General features: G+C 35.4%; 1 protein-coding gene across 1 annotated transcript in view; it reads left to right on the forward strand.

Annotated features, from left to right (window-relative positions):
* The window catches only part of GLS (glutaminase), a 46,260-nt gene that overhangs the window by 6,541 nt on the left and 17,276 nt on the right, over positions 1-22,443 (forward strand). The window contains exons 3-10 of the mRNA XM_072419151.1: positions 552-742; positions 4,437-4,510; positions 6,043-6,101; positions 7,204-7,270; positions 7,709-7,759; positions 10,027-10,203; positions 11,046-11,177; positions 11,377-11,469. Of these exons, the coding sequence (XP_072275252.1) occupies positions 552-742; positions 4,437-4,510; positions 6,043-6,101; positions 7,204-7,270; positions 7,709-7,759; positions 10,027-10,203; positions 11,046-11,177; positions 11,377-11,469 (844 nt within the window). The remainder of the gene's footprint in view (positions 1-551; positions 743-4,436; positions 4,511-6,042; positions 6,102-7,203; positions 7,271-7,708; positions 7,760-10,026; positions 10,204-11,045; positions 11,178-11,376; positions 11,470-22,443) is intronic.

Consider the following 22,443-nt stretch of genomic DNA (forward strand, 5'->3'; position numbering starts at 1 on the left):
CCAAAGATGAGGATGGGTAGGTCATGGGAAAGAATATATGAGACCCAATAGACAAAATTGTCCAAAAATTGGGAAATTGAGCCAGGGAGGTAGTATACCAGGGATGCCCACACTTTTTGGCTTGCAATGTACTTTAAAATGAACGAGTCAAAATGATCTACCAACAGTTAAAACTTGGACTAAATAACTCCTGTACGAGTAGAGTTTAATTTGAAAGGCAGGGTTCCACAATCTACTCGTGTTGCCTTTGCGATCTACCGGTAAATAACGATCCACCTTTTGGGCACCCCTGCAGTAGACAACAGCAACAATGAGGAGTTGGAGGTGGAAAAGACTAACGGGATGCACTTAATGAGAGAGGGTGGGGTAGGAAGAACTCTGTATGTACAATTTGGGAAGATTGTTGTTGCAAGAAGGCCTGTCTAAACACTTAGCTATTGAATTGTATAGAAAATGTGCATTAGCCAGTAAGTCTATTTCTAGCTGTCTAGAGTGTATCAGAAAATGTTAGGGTTATTGAGTAAATTCAACATAGCCTGTTAATATATTACCTGCACTCTGACGCTATTTTTTAATAGGCATTCAGTGGGTGATACCAAAGTACCATTCTGCCTACAGTCTTGTGTGAAGCCTCTGAAATATGCCATTGCAGTGAATGACCTTAGTACAGAATATGTACACCGATATGTTGGAAAAGAACCCAGTGGATTAAGGTTTAACAAGCTGTTTCTGAATGAAGATGGTAAGAAGTGATATTTTCCTTAAATAAGATGCTTGCAGTGGTCAAGTTTGATGTTATCCTGTTTGATGCGACCTGGAATTACAATATCTGTCAGGTTCCCTCAGTTTCTTGCAGAATTCTACAGATGCCAGTGTGTGATATACATGACTGTGTTCTTCTCTCTATATAGCAAAGAATGGTGTAACACTTGGCAACTAATCAGCAATCCTATTTGACTGTTCTTACTCCAGTCAACTGATTAAGGCTTAATCTACACGCAGTGTTCTCCCCAGCCCCTTTTAGCCGGGTGCACCACCCAGCACTTTTCAGTAACCACCCGGCTGTTTTTGGGTATTACTGATGAGTTAGGTCACAATACAGGGACTTCCACCCACCTAAAATTTCTTCCCACCCAGCTTAAAAAAAATTCTGGGTTGAGCACTGTACACAGACTCTTTTCCCAACATTTAACCTGCGCGTTTAAAAAGCCCATGTCTGAAATTCCCAAGCATTCCAATGGGATAGTCTGGTTTAGTTTTAAGCTGGGTGGGAAGAAGCTAAAGGTGAGTGATGGCCCCTCTATTGTGACCCAACTCTTCAGTAACTACCCAAAAACAGCTGGGTAGTTGCTGAAAAGTGCCAGGTGGTGTGCCCGGCTAAAAGGGTCTGGGGAGAACACTGTGCTAGTAAACTTGTAAATTCACATAAATGTTTCCATTAAATTAAACAAGTAGGTAGAAGCAGACAATCTTGTTTTATTATTTTGCATGTTATTTCAAGTTAATTTTTCAGAAAGTATTGAAGCCAGAGACAAACAAGTAACTAGTATTTTCAGAACCTGGTCAGAATTATCATTTTCCACATATTTCTGTAAACAATTTCCCATTTCATATTTAAAATTCAACCCTTTTTGTCTGCACTCGGACATACGTGATCCCAACGATTACAAGAGATGTATGGATTCCTAAGATGGTTAGAATTCCAGACTGTATTATTAAATCAAAGACGTTTCACATGACATTTGACATTTGTATAATATTGTTCTTCTGGAAGGAAGCTTAATCCTCAACACTATCAAAAACAGATAGCACATGACCCAATCTTTGGTTAGATTTCCTTTTGGTGTTTACATGGCACCTGAACATCTCAATAAAACAATTCATCACTATTCTACCCATGTAGCACTTTGTTTGCCAAATTGTACTTTATTAGTTTTTTATGTTTTCCTTTATACTTGTTTATCTTGCTAGACTATAAAACTTTTTTTGCCATATTGATCATATTTTTAGTCATTCAGCTGTTCTTTTCAGGTCTCATTTGCTCTTAACGATAATAACAATGATGACTAAAGGTAATCGGGGACTGCAGATATTAGACAGTATTAACTGCAAGCATGCTGTGGGAGTTGTAGGAGACTGGGCACATATTTCACAAGACGCTCCTAGACTAGATTTATTTCAGGAGACAATAGGCCTGATATATTAAAGCTATCCAAGGCGGTGGAGGATACATTTTCATCAGTGAAGCTGGGTGATCTGGTCTCTGGTGGAGGATTCAAAACATTTGCTAGCAAATTATTTTGAAGAAATCATTCCAGGTTTGCTGAGTCACCCAGGTTTTCTGATGAAAGTGTATCATCACCAGCCTTGGAGAGCTTTAATAAATCAGGCTGAATAACTGAACTGCAAGAAAGTTTATCAAATGGGAGTTTTCACAGTTGTGCTCAGTACTGCACCTTCGAATTCAGATGCTAGATTACAGTATAAAGGCTATTTTGTTCCACCGGCCTAAATGACTGCATACTACTGTCTGCAGAGGGTGCAAAAAGCCAAAAAATGGAATTTTAAAATGATTTTTGAAACCTTTAGGCTTAGTTCAGTCTAGCAGTTAAAATATGCAGCTTTTACTTCTCCTGTATGCCAAGCAGTTGCCCATAACCTTTGCTATATTTTTTTTCAGGCATTTGAAAAGTCTTCTGTAGCATTTGTGTGTGATTGGAGCGAGTGTTTTTATTTTCATTTATTACATAATCAACCGTACATAAATTTAATATATTAAAGACAAATTGTTCATAGGAACTAATAGTGATACTAAGTTCATACTTCGTCTCAATGAACATCGGCACGTTTTGCGGAAGCTTTATGACTGCTTCTTCAGGATACAAATGAGACTTGCATTATAATACCTAATTCTTATTAACAATTGGTAATGAGCATTGTGTAATATAATGTAGGGCTCATTTGCTTGCTCGAAACGCGTCAATGTTCATTGAAACGAAGTATGAACTTTGTATATAACTGTTTTTTGCAATTTAATTTTAATGAATCAAATTTATCTATGGTTTTAACTATTTATGTACTTCATGTAATAAAGTATATATTTTTTGTATTTTTGTAAACTAAATGGTACATTTATCCAAAGCATGCGCCTCAAAAGTCCCAATTTATCTTGTTGCAGTCTTGAAAATTTGTATTTAGGGATGTGGCACTTTTTGTACTATAGAATAAACAGCTGGAAAGCCTCCTTTGTCAGAATTTATAGATGGTATAATAGATAGTTATTTTGCTGTTTGGCTGTCATGCTACCTTCTTCAATACTTTTGGTCAATTACCTGAATCCATAACGTAGGTAAAGACACCTTCATTCAACCAATTATTTCAACAACAATCTACTTGGAAGAATATTTGTGCAAAAGAGGGTCTACAGCGGCAGCTCCCATATTTATCTGGTTTACTATAAAGTCTGTTACCTTCTTTAATAAAACATGTTCCCAGAACCCAATGTATTTTCTCACTAACCAGGAGTTGCATGTATCCTCCAGCACTTTAGGCTTCTGTACATGCATTGGCTTTAAACCATGATGGAGACATGTTGAGTGAACAGTATTATAGAAAGTGCTGGTAATGTTTGCAAGCCAGCCAGACAAACGGTCAACAATTTCATAGGTCCCTGGAGGAAATAAACATTTCCTGAACCTGGCAGGCTGACTAGTAAAAAAGTTTGTCAGTTTGAGTTCAGTATTTCTATTGCAAAATATATTGAGTCTGTACAGGTAATGTTTTTTTTTTTAACAACCATAATATTTGTAGTTTTCAATAAAAAGGAATTAAAAATTCAGGACCTAAAAGAAGTGATGCTGTCCAGGAAGAAACTGAGATGAAAAGCTATCGGAATAAAAATAATCTGTTTTCTTATAATCACAGACCAATATTGCAGCAGCAAAGAAATCTGTATTTGTATAGTCTGAGAAAGCATTGTGTGATATTTTTTATTCCATTCTTATTTTCCTGCTCGGATTGTTTTAGTAATAGAAAACAACCAGCAAATGTTGTAGAAGGCTTATAGTCTGTTATTGAGGCAAAATACACATTCACTGGCAAATCTTTTTACAGGCACTACTTTTAATTCTGCATTAGTTACTAAAATCAGGATCTAACATTAAAAAGGAAGAAATCAGTAGTTTTTGACAATATCTTAAAATACCAGTGAACATCCTTCATAAAGCAGGTGAATGATTCATCAAGCAACAAACAGATGGTAAATTTATCATGTGACTATATTAGTAAAGCTAAGATTGTAGCACAGGAGAATCTGAATTTTCATCAAGCATTAAAACATTTATTCTCTGATTAATTGTCTTTAAATGAAATAGGCTGTCACCATCACATTTGAAAAGATTTGGCATAATGTTGTACATATGCACATATACATATACACAAAGTTTGTAAAATCATTAACTTGTATTTTTTCCTCAAGCAGGGAGCAGGCAATGCAGAAAAATTTGACTATGTAAGTATTAAAAAATATATTTTCAATATAAAATTACCCTACTATTTGAGTTTTTTTTTCCTTAATGCATAAAATCAAACAAAATGAGTTTATTTCCTACACATACCCAATAAATAGGTTTTAAAATAAATGTTTTAAAAATGCTTTCATTCCAAAGTGGGTATACAAATAGAGGCTTTAGGATAGCAGCTATTCACATACTTGTATGCATGCTTCATAGACGACAATGCCTGGGCCAGCTGACAAGTCACTATGGGTATTGGATTGTTCTTCATAAAGTATTGTTCTGCTATTCTGCTAACATAAAAATTCATAAAAATGCCATTTACCTGACAGTCAGGCTTTGGTGCTTGCTTGGTGCCACCAAATTCACGACTTTAAGCCAGAGACAGTCATCTAAGAAGCATTTGTTAAAAAGTGGAAACCTACACATGTTCCTTAGTACACATGTACACTGTAAGGTAAGTGCTATGTGCTGTCAGTCCTCTAGTTCTGGTATTGATTAAAACTACCTCCAGCAGTTTTGCTTATGGTATATTAAATAGGGGATTTAATAGCATCTAAACATTGTTTATAGCTAAAAATAATTTTTTATTATACACATCTTTAAAATACAAATAACAATTGAACTTTACAGTTTTTACTACTATTTTAAACGAATATAAAACTATTTTACTAATATGGTATTAAAAGTTTAATATTGAGTACCACTCTATGTATGCAGCATGCACAGGGATATACACTAGCAAGAAGGTTCCTTTTCTCTTTTTTTTTTTTTTTTCTAAAATTTTACATTTATTGTAATTGTAAGAGGAGGAGCATTCTTTATCAGATGTAGTCACAACTAGATGATAGGAACTCAGTGTGTTTCATGGCTAATAAGCCCTTTCTTCAGGATTTATACATTTCATATATGAGCAAAGAGAGATAAGCACTTAGCAATGTACTACATTTGGTATGTTGCAACCTTTAACAAAAAACCTTCAGTTCAGCTGCTCGAAATGCACTTGCTTCTTACGTGTGTGTGTATGTATGTATGTATGTATGTGTGTATATATATATATATATATATATATATATATATATATTTGTATTTTTTTTTAAATATATTTTTTATTATAGTTGATATTAAAACATAACTAATACATTGGTGGACGACCAATAGATCTGTTCATATTTTATGTCCTGCGCAAGGTGCATCTCCTGCTGCTTTGCCTTTTTGAAGGCTGCGACAAATACCAGATGTACTATAATGATATACTATAATTCTGAGTACCTATCTCACTTTTCTGATATACACATACACAAAGACCATGATTTAGTATCTTCCAAAGTAATTTTTTTCACCCCGCTGTAAAAAAAGTCTTTAAGCTGCATTCAGTTTATGTTGCACAAAGAAAAGCACAAGTGTGCATCAGAGTGATCTGCTCAGGCTTGGGTATATTTTCATTGGTCAGTGAGGATGTTTAAAGTTGGGTGACATACCAGGCTTAAAATTATTTTCCTAACATCTGTTTTTTCTATGTTTTTAGGTCATGCAGTTCCTCAATAAAATGGCTGGGAATGAGTATGTTGGATTTAGTAATGCTACGTAAGTATATACAAAAAATATTCTTTGTACGAGTCCAATACAAAGAAATCCTTATATAATATATATATAATTGTATTATATATATATATAATATAGGCTACAGTACATTACATTATACACTATTTTTTTTTTTTTTTTTATATTCATGATATCTACTAGAACCCTGTTCGGACATATTTCTGTAAGTTACAGGTCTACAATTTAAAAAAAAAAATTCATTAAAACCTGTAACGCTTTTGGTACAGAAATCTAGACCTCAGTGTAACGCCCAGGTGGGTTAATAAATCAGGCCCATAGTGTTTGTTTTTGTACATATTTATATTTCTACAAAAAAAAACTAAAAAATTACTTTTGAAGTCTTGCAGTATTGCATTAATAATTATTAGTAATATATCCAGCCACATTTTTAATACAGATAGAGCTTAGCAGTGTCTTCTTAAATTTTGAAGTTATTTATATTTTGTTTCAATAAAATCAAACACAAAGATAGCCAAATTTTTTAAATGTTCACTACCCCTGTTCTTGTTTTTTTTTTTTCTATCTTCATATTTTGTAGTGTTCTGCCATTAGATTTGAAGCCTATATTCCTACAATGTGTTTGCAATGTACTAATGCAGGGGTCGGCAAACTTTCATGGCCAATAGGCCATTTCAGGGGTGGACGGAAGCACACTAGGCCCGACTCTGAGTCCCGCCCTAATGGCTCTGCCCACCACCAAGGAACTCCCCCTGAAGTGAAATTTCTCTCCTCCGTATGCATTGCGGAGGAGAGGGATTTCCCTTCAGGGAGCTTTCCCTATTTACCGGGGCTGCGGAAGTATCAACGCTGGCTGCGATAAATAGGGTAGCCACCCCAAGGTGGCGGCACCGGAGCTCTGGTAGTTCGTAATGCCCCCTGGCTGAGCCGCTGGTTGCCGGATCGACCAGGGGGCGTTGGGCTGGAACGAACTACCGGCTAGGCCGTATCTGGCCTAAAGGCCGGCGTTTGCCGACCCCTGCACTAATAGAACAATTTTAGAACCATGTATTTTTTAACATTTTATTTGTTCCAAGATATTTTTGTGCACGGTGTGATACTCATTATGTTTGTGTACCTTTTTTAGCTTCCAGTCTGAGAGGGAAAGTGGAGACCGAAATTTTGCCATTGGATATTATTTGAAAGAAAAAAAGGTTGGTCTTTTGTAAATGCAATTTGATAGACACTTTCTCAAAAAAATAATTGTACGTGCAGAATAAAAGGTGGCTGTATCCTAGATTAATTCTGCATTGTCTTGAGGACTGAATGCATGTTTTCACATGGTCCCTTGCTCTTGCATTATCCTGTTGTCAATCTCTTTCCCTCCCCAACTTTGCCCCACTTGGACTTCCCAAACTCTTTACTTCTTACCTTGTGACATGTGCTGTTTAGATGTAAGCATCATTATAAGCTTGTGAGCATTATAAGTTTACATTTTATATGCCTCGTGATGTACCGCCAAAATAGTTTTTTTGCTTGTTTTTTTCTTTATAATTTTAGTAACACATTTTTTATATAGATATTTGTATAATGAAGTTGTTTAATATTGACATTGTTTTTTAACAATGTTTTTTTTTTTTTTTTCTTAAAAGTGTTTTCCAGAGCACACTGATATGGTTGGAATCTTAGACTTTTATTTCCAGGTAAGTGCTAAATGACACCACAGCCTAGTGGACATAAAGAAATGCTTAAAAATCTTCAGTTATGTTTTTCTTCTTTTAAAGGTTTCGTGCACTATGTTTTAAAGGCTCCAGTGCCCTTCTGCCAGGCACTTCTGTAAGAGCCAGATGCACCATGGACCCTGCATGCTCCAGTTTTGGACATTGCTCCCTTCATTAGTAGCTCATTTAGCATTTTTAAAAAATATCATTGCAAATTTCTATTGTGTTCATCACTGTAATGAAAAAATTGATGTGATGATATTCATTCATCTTGCAGTCACCACTTGGTGGATACAGATGCACTCTTGCAGATTCTAACATTTTAGCCTAAGTAGATCTGGTTAGGTCATTCTTTTATAACCTCACCTACTCCATATTATTAACTAGTGTGTGTAGCACATCTGCATCTAGATCCATTTGCACTTTACTAAGTCCATTTTTGTCTAGTTCTCTGCCATACAGAACTTCCTGCTCATCCGGTATCTGCAATAATGAGTCCTGTTATTCACCTGCACCACACATATCATGCTGAGGGAGAACTGGTGTCATGAATGAGTAAATACATCATTGCATTGAAGTCTCCCTCAGTTTTATTTGTGATATGTATGGAGCCTCCTTAAAGATCACCCAGACTGTACACTGTCAGTGTCTGAGAACAAGGAGTGGTGGTTACTGCCTTTCACACATAGCTTTCCCACACTTTGTCATACTAAGAGTTTCAGACCTGAAATCTCTAATACACGTTCTTAATTTAAAGTACTGGTCAGGGGTGTATCGGGGTGTTTTTGCCTAACATAAGTAGTATAATAACGTGTGGGTGAGCCATCACTTTAGTATAAATGACAATATTTTCTCTTCTTCGTCCTCCATAAACACAAGCATGATTCAAGTCTGTGGAAAATTTTTACGGTTTCAGGTGAAGGTGGAAGGGTAGTATGTTCACTGACTGTCTCTCTTTCTTTGAGAACACACGACTGGTTTGAGAAGTTTCTTAGCACAATGATGTTTAGGTAGGATAGTATGTGTTTAGTACCTGTGGCTGGAGGAACAGTACAGGATGGGCTTTATTAATCAGTCTGTGGCAATACATACCACATGCTAATAGTCAACTTTGATCAATATTATTAGGTGTAATTATTATTATTAGTAATACTACTAAACAGGATTTATATAGTGCCAACATATTACACAGAGCTGTACAGGGGTTGTATAGGGGTTGCAAATGACAGACAGGTACAGACAGTGATGCAGGAGGAGGAAAGGACCCTGCCCAGAAGAGCTTACAATCTATTGGCAGCATGTAGTTCATGTCTGGTCCTTTCACATAAATTGTCTTCTCTATTAGCTTGCCAGGTTGCCTAACCCCTATGTGGTACTCTGCACAAGGGTGTAGGAAACTCTGGGGAAGTGTCTCCTGGGGTTCCCTCATTACATCACTGTGCAGTGCCATATAATATGTGTGTACATATGTGCAGTGTCATATAATCTATAACACCCAATATAGTGAAGACATTTATTATTGCTGGCTAAGATCCCTAAAAGCTTATTGGCTAAACTGTTGTAGGGATGGATGCTAAGAAGGTTAGATAGATTAAAAAATGTTTTGAAGCAACATGAAAATTTTAATAACCTTTTATAGGAAGAAAGCAGTACTGCATAAATAGAACCTGAGCACAGAAATGGAGGGTCGGTTTTCTGTGCAATAGTCATTAAAGAATGGCCAATAAAGGAAAAGGAATGACAGAGGTGGGCTATTAGAGTTAAACAAAAAAAGACAGATAAGCTAAACAGCTTTTTTCCTAATTAAAATGTTACTTGGAAGTATAGGAAAAAAGGGGCTGCTACTTTTTATTCTGGCTTTACTTTTAGAGAGATGGGCTACGTACGCACATGTGCAATAATTGTCGTTGTAAACAAATGATTTACAACTTATCGTTCGATAATTGTTAACTATATCTATAACTATATCTATATCCAGCTTTAATATAGCTTGGTATATTTTACTGAGTAAATACTTTCTATTTAAATGATAACAATTCTGTATTTTTCAGTTTCTCTTTTCCTGGTTTCTGTTGATGTTATTATAGATACTATTATTAACTATACTATTAATGTGTAGTTGTAAGATCAAAATAAGCCTTTTGCTTGCCCTGTAGTTAGATTTTTTTTTTTTTTTTAAGTACAATTATAATTCTGCTGAAACATGTTTTCCTGTAACTTAATAATGTTTTATTTTCTCTTTCCTCTAGTTGTGTTCCATTGAAGTGACTTGTGAATCAGCCAGTGTAATGGCCGCAACCTTGGCTAATGGTGGCTTCTGTCCAATAACAGGAGAAAGGGTGCTGAGCCCAGAAGCAGTGAGGAACACACTGAGCTTAATGCACTCTTGTGGGATGTATGACTTCTCTGGACAGTTTGCATTTCATGTAAGAGCATGTTAAAAGTCATTGAACGTTAAGTTGGCCATTGATTCCTTGGTAAAAGCCAGCAATGCTTATAATTATTAGGATGTTTTTAAATAAAGAATTTCTAGACTGCTGGGCATTAGCAAGTCCCTAAAGCAGTTGAGGGAATAACCTCTGAGCCACCGTGCTCCCCAATATGATTTTGTGTATGTGTGTTTGTATGTACAAGACTGTTAAGGCACTTACAGGACTTCAATAACATGAAGCTGAAGAACTGCTTCCCTCATAACATCATTGATGTATACACAGCTGCTTGTTTTTGCATTCCTGTGAGTTTCCCATAATTTTTATTTGTCATTTCAATTACATACATTAAATTATTTATAAAAAAAGACTAACTTTAACCATTCCTTGAGGTTAAAGAACACAGCTTCAAGTTTTTTTTTGCCATTCATTCACCCCATGTATGGGGTTTTTTCTGGCGTAGGGTTAGGATGTTCCATTAGCTAAATTAAATATAAGGAAATGTTTATGTAAATTTGTTGAAAATGAAGTGTAACAAAATGTAGAAAAACTTGCTTTGCTAAGTGAACTAGCTGAATTCTGTTAGTACCCTGCTGTCTTTTTTCTCAAGGTTTGAAATATTTTAAAAAACTGGATTTCCTAACACTGGCCTTTCCAGTCTCCTATTATTTGTGTTGGGTTCCTGGATAAATGGCTGTAGCTGCCACTACAATGTTTATTTAGTTATAAAAATTTAAAGAAAAAACATTTAAATGGTGCCAGTTAATTGTGTTCTATGGAACTTTAGATGTAAAACATGTCTTAACCAGCACTAAAATGCTTTCTCTGTTCTCTTATAGGTTGGCCTTCCTGCAAAATCTGGAGTTGCTGGGGGGATCCTTCTTGTGGTCCCCAATGTAATGGGCATTATGTGCTGGTCTCCTCCCCTGGATAAGTTGGGAAATAGTGTCCGTGGAATCCAGTTTTGTCAGGTGTGTTAAGAAACTTTTTTTTTTTTAAATAGGAGTCATACCCATTCAATTCCCAGTAAACTCTAATTTGCTTTTCTTTAAATTGTTTTGTACATCTGATGGTTGACTTTTAAGTGCACTATAGCCAGAAATATCCTCTTTGCCGTTTAAAAACTTGCAAAAATTAATGCTTTTTTTTTTTCTTTCCTGTTTTTTACAGGACTTGGTAGGACTTTGCAATTTTCACAATTATGACAATTTAAGGCACTTCGCAAAGAAACTCGATCCACGTAGAGAAGGGGGTGACCAACGGGTAAGTTTAACATTGCATGCTTGTTTGGTGTCCTACTCAGTGCTTTAATACTTTTGCAATGTGGCCCACAGTGTTAACAAATTATAAAATTAAGATATCCAGAATTCTGACAGCTATTGTTGGTAAAAAAAAAGAAATAAAAGAAGTTGTCCAATTGCTGAAAATGTTAACTTGAATGCAGTCCCATGTTAAAAATAATAAAAGGGTTGCTTACCTAATTGGATCTTGATTATTTTGCAGGCTGGCATACACAAGCTTGAGATGCGATTGCCATGCACACATATTAATTAATATGAAACAAAGTACAAGCTAACATTAACTGATCCCAAGCTTTTGTATGATAGCCTTATTAGTCCCGATTTAATCTTTTACATATTGTCAATTTACCTGTCTCAAACTGTAATAGTTTTACAGACCTATAGAAACAAAGCTACCAGGGGCCATGTTGGCTATAACCTAACTTGTGCAAGCCAAGCCCTTACTAAGCCGTTCATAAGACAATGTTTCTGAACAGTTTGCTCTTACATAGGCAAAATGTTTGACCTAAATTCAAATGTAATTTGTTCTGCAGATTATTATCAACTCCAATCCATTTTAGTATGACTTCAGTGCTAATTCAATAGACATCATATATTGAATTGAATGTAGTAAGCATATCACAGTACTGTATTTATTGACCTTAATAAATAATAATAAAATATATCTCTATAGAACTGCGACTAGTTTCATGATTGCAGTGCAAGGTTTAAATATATGTGTATTTGCAACTGGTTGCATTAGTGATGGCCTGATTGTAGGATGAAATGTTTAAAGCTAATATTCAAGTTAGATAAGTCATATGATTTTCATATATGAGCAGTTTGATATTGCATAGATCATCGTTAGTCTTGGAATATTTTAACATTATCGTAAATGTGAACCGCGTTTCATTCTTTTAGCTTAATTTTACACTGAAGCTTGTATTGTGAACCAGTATAAAAGTAAAAAAATAAACAAAGAAATCTACTATTTAAATTTTGTTTTATTCATTAGACAAGACAAAATTTATCTTGTCTAAGCTTTATTGTAAACCCAGTAATTTTGTTCCACGTATTTCTGCGCCTTTATGGGAAAGTGAGCCTTCATTTTGAGAGGGATATAAAGTAAGGTAGGATGAAGAATTACATATAAAGGGCTCTATTTACAAATCAGGGAATCAGACATTCCCTGGTGGGAATCTTCAAGGTCCATGTGTTTCATTGGCAGTAATTGATTCCCGCCAGGGAATGTTTGAGATGTTTTTCAGATTCCCTGTTTTATAAATGCAGCAAGTGTTGTCATGAAAGCAAAGTGTTCTTTGGTGGTGGATAAAGATGCATACAGTATATCTATCAAGTCACAGACCAAAAGTCTTTGTTATTCATTCAAGCCAAAAGCTGTAACAATGTAATAAATGTGTATGATGATAATCATTTACAGGTACCACTGACTAATTAAAGATAAGAAAATAGTTAGTAGAACGTTTATTTTACATTCATATGTAAATGTAGATATCAGAAATAAAGCATGGTAGAAGGTAATTGGGGAAAAAAGTAAAAGGCCAGAGGATAATCACTTTTATTAGCTTGATTTGAGCTTTGAGATGCCTCATCGGTGACCGCTCTCACATTTACTGTATAATGAAAACTGGAGGGTCTAAATCCCTTGATTAACATATTTGATCCAAAGCGTTCCGGTCCACATTCATTCAATAATTTCATTCTTTATTTGAGCATTTCCTGGACTTTCATTAAAAAATAAATGATTCAACTTCAAATTCTAGAACGACTTACTGTCTACAAATGCTTTAGACAGTACATGTTCTCATTGAAAGTACACTGTTGAAGCCACATTGTCTCTGCTTCTCTGAACTAATGATAAAAGGTCCTATATGTATGTGTTCTAAAGGAAAAAATGAATTGGCTTTGGCTTAAAAGCTCATGGTCACAAAGCTTTTTTGGTGTTTGTGCACTTGGCACCAGTTTCCTGTTCAGTTTGCTTTTCTTTGAAGGTAAAGCACTAAGCCTCTTGCTTTGCAGTAACCCAGCTTCTGCTTGTTGGATTTAACATGTGTTTGCCACCAACACCATTCATTATTTTATTTTTTGTTTTGAATTTATTATTTATATTTTATAAACTAATCAATTATGTATGTTACTTGAAGAACCAACTTCCCTTTGGACCTTTGGACTATGAACATCTGCAGCAGGAGCTTGCACTAAAAGATACAGTATGGAAAAAAGTTGCACCAGAATCAAACGAGGATTCATCAACAACAATAGTGTATAGAATGGAAAGCCTGGGAGACAGAAACTAAATACATTGGCTCTAGTCTTGTGACATCGTTCATTGAATGCATGATGCGTAAAATGTTCCTCCCTTGAAACTACTTTATACCGCTATTTATTTTGTTTTTATTTTTACATTGCAGTTTTGCTGTAAAGCAAAACTAGAACGGGCTTTCATGTCATTCAAGCCCGTTTATGGATTTAAGTGCTTTTCTGTCAAATATTATGATGCATTTACAGTAGTGATGGGTCTTAGATGCTGCACTGCTACACATTCTTGTAGTATTTAGCTACTTTGTTATTACAATGCACTACAGCTACAAGAAAGCTAACTTAGGCAGTTATAGTATTTTATTTATCCAATGTAAGCAGTATTTTAATGCTTCAACTTGGCTTTAATACTATATTGGTATACCATGCCTGCCTTATTTGCAAAACCGTTTTTATCCAAAGCCTAGATACGTGTGTTTTACATGTGTATATGTGTGTGTATATACAGATGTGTGTGTGTGTGTGTGTGTGTGTGTATGTATATATATATACTTGCTCTATGTTGCTCTGTTATCTCTGATCTTATCCTGAAGTCCTGAATACCTTTACATATATTGATGTATGTATACATCAATTCATCTCTCCATTTAATTTTAACCTTGCTTAAAGCCAGCTACTAAATGGCTGCGTGAGCACATTCTTGATTTACATTTTGGCCCAGTAATATGTGCATTTATGTCAGTAGTTACATCATCCCCTATTTATTTTTACATTTTAAACTGAATTCCAGAACATCAAACAGACTATTCTGTTGTAAAACCTTTTTATATTTGCTAGTCCCTTAAATTTATTTTTAATCAGAGATTTATGTACCGAGGTAGGCCTCCTGTTACATGATTCCTTGCCATTCAATCCTCTTTGAAACCCAATTCTCGGGAAAAAACTCACCAGTAATTTTGCAGGTCTAGTTCCTTTTTAAGAAATGAGCATCTGGGCAGTGATTTGTATTTATAGTGGGGCTGTTAGCCAGTGAATGGCAGTATGTGTATGCTAACCCCCACTAAGGCTGGAAACACACATGCAATAATTGTCGTTGGAAAGGGTCTTTCACAAACCTTTACAACGACAAGACTGAACGATGCATGAACGAGTCTGCTCTATGGAGAGGGGAGGGGGAAAGCGACGGAGCGGCACCCCGCTGCACTCTCTCCCCTTCACTCTCATTATGATCGTCCATGGATCCGCCATGATGGCTGTACACACGCCAGATTCTCACCTGATATCAGCCCTGAGACGATAATTATCGGACAAGATTCATCTGACGTGTGTACGTAGCCTAAGAGGGGCCTGTGAGTCCTAAAGATGATTTAAGGCAGTATTTTCTCATGTCATTGAAATGTACATGGTGCAAAGCCCAAGGAATCCCCGCTGGTGCAGTGCGGTAGGTCTTGCTCATCAGTTGTTATACTGCTGTAAAAAAAAAAAAGTTACTCTCACAAACTGCACAACAGTCTAGCTGTACAGTGAATCATTCAGTGATGCATTTTCTTCTGTTTTCAGGAGGGTTACAGGTTAAAAAAAAACAAAAAACATAAGACACATATGACATACATTTTTGAATTCAGCTCAGAAACTACAACTGGGCATTCAACTTATTTTTTACATTACATACTCTGTTTTGATCCAGTGACATTATCCCTGGGTCTTTGTGCTATTATATGCAATGCAAGTAGCTGTACGTAATATCCAGAAAATATACTGGACCTTGCCTCGGTACTTTAATTAAGTGCCCTTAGTCCTGATGCATGCACTGAGATGTCTCATAGGAGTAATTATACAAGTATAAAATGCCTTTATGGGTGGCTGTCAGTCCAAAAAATGTGTTTCTTGGCAGGTTTCATTTGCACACAGTATGCCCTGGATAATGTTTAATGCTGTGCCTCCTTCATTGAAAGAACTAGAACTAGAGTAAATAAAAGCTGTAGGCCAGTGAAAGTCAGGCTAGGAAGCAAAGGCCTGGCTGGACTGCTTCCAGCCAAGAAATGAGACCATATTAAACTGACTTACTACAGCTTCTCACAGTGTGCAGTCATGTAGGAGAAATCATTATGGTTCCTGTACAACTGTGCACAGCTGAAGGCAGGGCTAATGTTTAGTTTTAATGGGGGACCCAGAATGTATTTAAACTTGTGTAGTGCCTTGTGAAAATAATATAAAAATGGGGAAATGGATTATTTCTATGGAGTATAGAATAGAAAAGAAAATATTTAATACAATAGGCACAAGCTGTAACATTTTAGTTACATTGCATAGTGCGTTTATGTCCAGTTTTGGGGATTTATATTACAGTGCTCCCATTACTGTGTACCTTTCACCAATCTTTTAGCAAGTGCTCTGCACCTACCTGTTTAAACTTTTACCGCATTATACACACACACACACTTTCCATATCTCATTTACTATTCCTGAATATAGCAGTAAAACATGTTACTTGTTACTGTAACTTAAAGAACGAATATGCAAAGAAATGAAAATAAAATGCAATATATAACATATCTATGCACCACGTGTAATAATAGTATTAGGTTTAAATCATTTTTTGAGTTGTTTGTAGTAACTATTGAAAGTATTATTAACAGTGAGTAAAAATATTTCTACTTTTGCTAAAGCTGTTTAAAAAAAAAAATAACCCCACGGCCGATATTAGTAATAAATGCATGGCAGTATACCAGGCGTTTAGCAAAAGCATTCATTAAAACTAAATGACTCCTCCAAACGAAAAATGAGTTTTTCCATTTTCATGATTGCACTTTGTACAGAAAGTCGGCTATCGTAAAAATGAGAGCATAAATAAAGTGTTGGCAGGTTACATGTGACAAATGGTGATTCAGAGTCTACTTTCTTCCCTGACATTTGTAATATTTATAGGGGAGGTGCAGGCTTGAGAACGCGGAGGACATGGAGTACATCAGGTGACAGATACATCCAGGGATGAAAGGGAATCTTGTAAAGGGTAGAATCCCTCCCCAGTATAATAGTACAATCCTGACATGTTGCTGCTAGTGATACCAAAAAATAGATGAGAAAAATTACGATTATTTTATTGTGTTTAAATAACGCCAACATATTACACAAGCAGTACATTATTATTTATATTTTAATATTCATATAGCACTGACATATAACGCAGCGCTTTACAAAAGTCCATAATCATGTCACTAGCTGTCCCTCAAAGGGGGCTCACAATCTAATGTCCCTACCCTAGTCATATGTCTTTTAATACAGTCTAAAGTCAATTTTGGGTAAGCCAAATAACATAACTGCATGTTTTTTGAATGTTGGAGGAAACGGGAGTACCCGGGGAAACCCATAGACTCCATGCAGCTAGTGTCCTGGCTGAGATTCGAACCTGGGACCCAGCGCTGTAAAGGCCAGAGTTCTAATCTCTGAGCCACCATATTCTAAGACCAGTTTTTTTTGGGAGAAACTCAACTAACAGTTATTATGTTTTTGGTATGGGAGCCACCCTGCATTGCTAAATATAATACTTGTTACAGTAAACCTGTCTACATTTTATTTATGGGAAAAATGACCTTGGGTTCATGGCTATTATTTTCTTGTGATTTAGCTTTATTGGAAATATCACAAATGGGGGAAAAATAGTAAACGTCCTGCAAATAAATTTGTTAAAGCCTGCATAATAATTGCTAGGGACATCTGTCATAAGAACCGTTATAAGCAGATGAACTATATTAGCCTTATGTAATTGACATCAGACTTAATCTCTTTTTGATGCAGTCAGCAGTTCAGTGGCATTTTCAGGGCCGCTGGGGTATACAGTATAATTCCTACAACATCTTTAATATCTTAATTTTATTTGGAACATTTCAACCTCTTGTGGGGCAGAAACCAATACATTAGGGAAAAAGTTTATAGCTTTTTAAATTTAGCTGAACCTAGAAAGCCTTAGTACGTTTGCTTTACCCTAAAAGTGTAATCTTTATCCTGGGGTATATCTATTCATATTAGTTTATTACTCACCAAATAACTTGCCCATGTAATACCTGTTTTTAATTTCCTGTAATAAATATTTTGGGATGGGAGTTGATCATTGGTTGACCATAATGTACTAAGAATTTATACCAAAGAAAAGATCATTTATGCAATAGTTATAAGTATTTTATACTTGTTATGGTAACTATATTTTTTTTATGACCTTCATTAAATAACTACCAAAAAAATAGAAAAGAAGCAAACAGGCACCTATAGTTAGAGCACACAAAAATGCCAATTTTCTTTATTTTATGATACATGGAAAGTGTAATCCACCTCCAATTTGTTGAGTCTTTGATGCAGAATAAATTTGGGGATGAGTAAGGATAAATATTTCATGCTTTATTTATGACACCCAAATCTAATAGCGGAGGAGGTGGTGGTTAGCAGTGGTGACCCCATATTTCTTCTTTTCTTTATTATAGTGAAAATGATTGAATAGAGAGAGCACCACAAGCATTTGAAAAGTCTAGTTAGCCATTGTTGTCATAAAGTAAATAATAAAAATGATTTAATGCGGTCCAGAATCACCACCAGTACCCCTTCCTCAGGGCTTTATCATGGCTGAAAATAAAGGAAAGGGGATTAATGGACCATGTGAACAACCTGCTACATGCAGTATGCAAAATCACAGATTTAGTGCCAGTGCAAACAGGTAAAATAGTCTGATGACAAGCCTAAAATATTTAGCATTTCTTCAGTTTTGGCTTGGTCAACAAAAAAAATGGAGGGTTGTGCCTGTCTAGTAGAGGCAATGAGAACATGACGGGTTTAATAATCCCCCATTCTTGGTAAAACTAAATGAAAACCATTTGCCTGTACATACACTTTAAAGGCTCAATTTATAAAACCTGGGAATCTGAAGTTCTCTCAAACATTCCTTCATGGAAATTTATTACCACCATTGAAAGACATGGACCTGGAAGATTCCCACATAGGAATGTTTTGATTCTCTATAGCCCTACGTGTATCTGCACAATATATGAACATACTTGACTAAGCACAGTGGAAACTTCCAGATTTTGTAGGTAATAAGATATTTTGGAATGTCATTATATTAGCCAGAGAAGCTTTATAAAGAGTTACCCTTGCTGCTAACCAAATACAAACGTAAAATACCAGACTACTAGAAAAAGAAATTTTGTCACTTGAATTTACATCAGAGTTCAGTGTGTGCTGTAGATTCTCTACAGGCTGATATATATTCTCTACAGGCTGATATATTTACAGGCAGTAAATATAATTTGACCGAGTTCCTTAGTTTTTGACTAATGATGTTTACAGGACCAGATTGAAATACTTTCTTTACTAGAAAGAGGATGCAGAATAGATTTACACTCTTCTCAGCATCTTCTAAAAGGAGAAAAAAGTGTTCTTTTTGCTCACCAAAGACCTAGCATACCAAATATTATAGCTTATAGTTGTTTTCTATAGGCATATTTGTTGTATATGGTTTTCTTGTTCATCTTTTAAAAATGTGTCTTGATATTCAAGTTGCTTATGAAGCTGTTTTCCTTGTACATTTCTGTTTGAAAAGCTTTTTTAATATCTGTGTATATAAGTTGTGTATTGTATAATTCATTTTTTTACATTTCTTTGTTTTTCTTCATATTTTATTTTCCAGCATGTTTTTGTATTGTCCAATAAATATACTTCCAAATAGTTGCTGTGTTTTTGGAAGAGATCTCATATTCATTTTTTTTACAATTTACATACTCTGTACACATAATTATGTTTTTCTTTTTCATTTACATTTCACCTGAACATCTAGGTCTCTATGTATAAATTATTTCCCTGTCAATTCATCTGAAATTCGCTGACAGGTGTTTGAATCTCTCTACATTTCAGTGTCTAATACAACAATAACTTATTCTGCCACCTTGTGGCCAACTGTCAAAATGCTATAGGTAGAAACAAATATGATCGAATTTAAAGTGAATTGACAGGGGTATAATTTATATAAATATACCCACAGACTTCTGTGACATAATATTTAATATATCTAAAAAGGCTTTTATACATTCATTATTGAAATGCAATGAGGGGAAGAAGAATGCAGACCGTTTTAAGCATGGAATGCAGTCCAACAAGTAGATATTGTACATAGGCACAACAGTATGGCATATTTGCAGTATACAATAAACCAGAGTTGGGCATCAGAGCGCCGGTCAACTTTTAGTCTCGGTGATATAGGAGGGATGATGAGTAAGCCACTTCATAAAAGCAGTTCTTTCTGTAAACACAATTGCTGGTGTATACTAAAAGGTTGTTTGTGGTTAAAGAAAAATATCAGTGGTTGCTGCCATTACATAGAAGATAAATGTGGATGGGCCCTATAACCTCTATATGTCATAAACCAAAATATACAAGTGTATACTTTCCTATCAGTTGTTAGGTGAGCATTGGCTCAGATAAAGTTGAGCATGTCCAAACCTGAACTAAGGCCTGCATGACTAAACAGAAAAACATTTTCACATTGGTGTCATATCACATTATCAGTAAAGTGACTTGACTCCTACTGCTTTAGCTTTTAACAACCTATTGCTGGTATAGACTATAACAATAACAAAACAAGGGATTCATGTACACAAATACAAAAGGTAATATCACAGAATGTAGGTAATATAAGCTGTTTACTTTGTGAATTTTTTTTCGGTAAAGAAAATCTTTAAAAAAAAATATATATATATTTTTTTCCTGCGCATAATTGGATGGCAAATCTCCTACAAAGGATAACTTCATTTGCTAATTTTGCAAATAATCCTCAGACAAATAAATGAAAAATAGCACCCAGGACAAATGGACATTCCAATATGTATAAAGGAAATGCATACAAATAATTTACTGTATTCATAAAGTACCTCTGATTAACCCTGTAAAAACAAAGAAGGGGGTTCCTAGCATTTAGGAATGTAGGGAACAGTTTTTCCATGCACAGGAACAATTTAAATGCAATTGCCTGTTTTTACAGTACTTTTGGGCATCACTGATATATATATATAATAATTATTATATAATATTGTGCAGTTTTCTTACTTAAAGCAGAACTCCAAGCAAACAAAAAATAGTTATATAGTCGCTCATTTCACTTACTTACTAATTTAACTAGAACCAAGATGATATATTTAGTTTTAGATAGAGTGTAGAAGTGTTAAAGCTTCTGGTTGTTTTTTGTTGCTATATATGTGTGCGTACTGAAGATAGACACACCTCTTTAGGGCTGATTTACTAAAGCTCTCCAAGGCTGGAAAGGATACACGTTCATCAGTGAAGCTGGGTGATCCAGCAAGCTCGGAATAAATAACAGTCATTTGCGATTTGTTAGCAAATCTTTTCAATCCTGGACCTGATCCATTCTAGGTTTGCTGGATCAGCTTCACTAATAAAAGTAATTTTTTTGTGTCATAACTTGAACATGGACAGAGACAAAAATAAAAGCACATATGTAGTTCAGTGAGAAGATTTTGAATACTGTCTGTCCCTCTGTCTCTGTGATGACTTCACCTTGTTTTTTTTTTTTTTTTGTACTGTAGTCACATGGACAAGGTGAAGGAGAATTTCCAAACTGCAGTGTTGGAAATAGAAACAGAAATGTTGACTCCCTTTACATCACAGAGACCTGATATGGCTGTCTGTGCACAGTATAGTTGTTTATGTGTTTCTAGATTTTATATGCACGTATAGAGCCGTTAACAACAAATGTCTTGATACACTTAACTTGAAATGTATAACTGTATGCCTTTTGATATTTCAAGGGGTAAAGGGAAGCAAGTGTGAATAGATATAAAGCATAGCTTATTCTATGAAAATATATAATTGCACATGCCATTATTCTTGTAATCAGTCATTCAGAGTAAATGGAGAGTCACTCTGCTGTTTTATATCATTGGGTGTCCCACACTGAACAAGAACCACAAAAAATCCACAAAGCTGTGTGAGAGACGAAAGAATGTTATAGACAAGCACACAAAAGGAAATGGCGATAAGGCTGTATCAGAGCAGCTTGCTGTTCTTATTAAACAGTTGCAAATATATTTTTAAAAGATTAAGGTCCATGGAACCCTACCCAGCCCCTCTGGATGTGGCTGCAAGAGAAAAAAAGACCCCAGACTGGGCATAATGCTAGACAAAACACCAAGGACAACTTCCAAAAAGATAGTTTATCATTTTTCAATCACTGTGGGCTCAGTGGAAGAAGATCCCAGGAAGACTATTGAAAGAAAAATATAAATACACCAAACCGCCAAAATGTTTCTAGAGAAACATCTTTTGGACAAATGAGAAAGAATGGGAGGGTTTTGGCAAATCAGATTGTACTCATTGTCTACAGATAACCACCATACCTACTGTGAAAAATGAAGGAGGCTCGGTTGTGTTTTGGGGCCACTTTGCTGCATCTGGCTCAGGGTTCCAAGGTGTCCGGGAGAATAGAAATCTTAAAACTATGAAGATTTTCTGGAGTGACTAAATACCTGAGAACAAAACATTGAAATATTGGAATGGGGTCTTCTATGATCCCCGATTTGAATCTTTTTAAACATCTATGAAAAGAACAGAAAAGAGTCGAAATGTCACCCTTCAAACCTGACATAGCGGTTTGCTCAGGAAGAGTGGGTCAAACTTT

This window comes from Pyxicephalus adspersus, chromosome 7 (assembly GCF_032062135.1).
Source record: "Pyxicephalus adspersus chromosome 7, UCB_Pads_2.0, whole genome shotgun sequence".
In the NCBI taxonomy this organism is placed as follows: domain Eukaryota; kingdom Metazoa; phylum Chordata; class Amphibia; order Anura; family Pyxicephalidae; genus Pyxicephalus; species Pyxicephalus adspersus.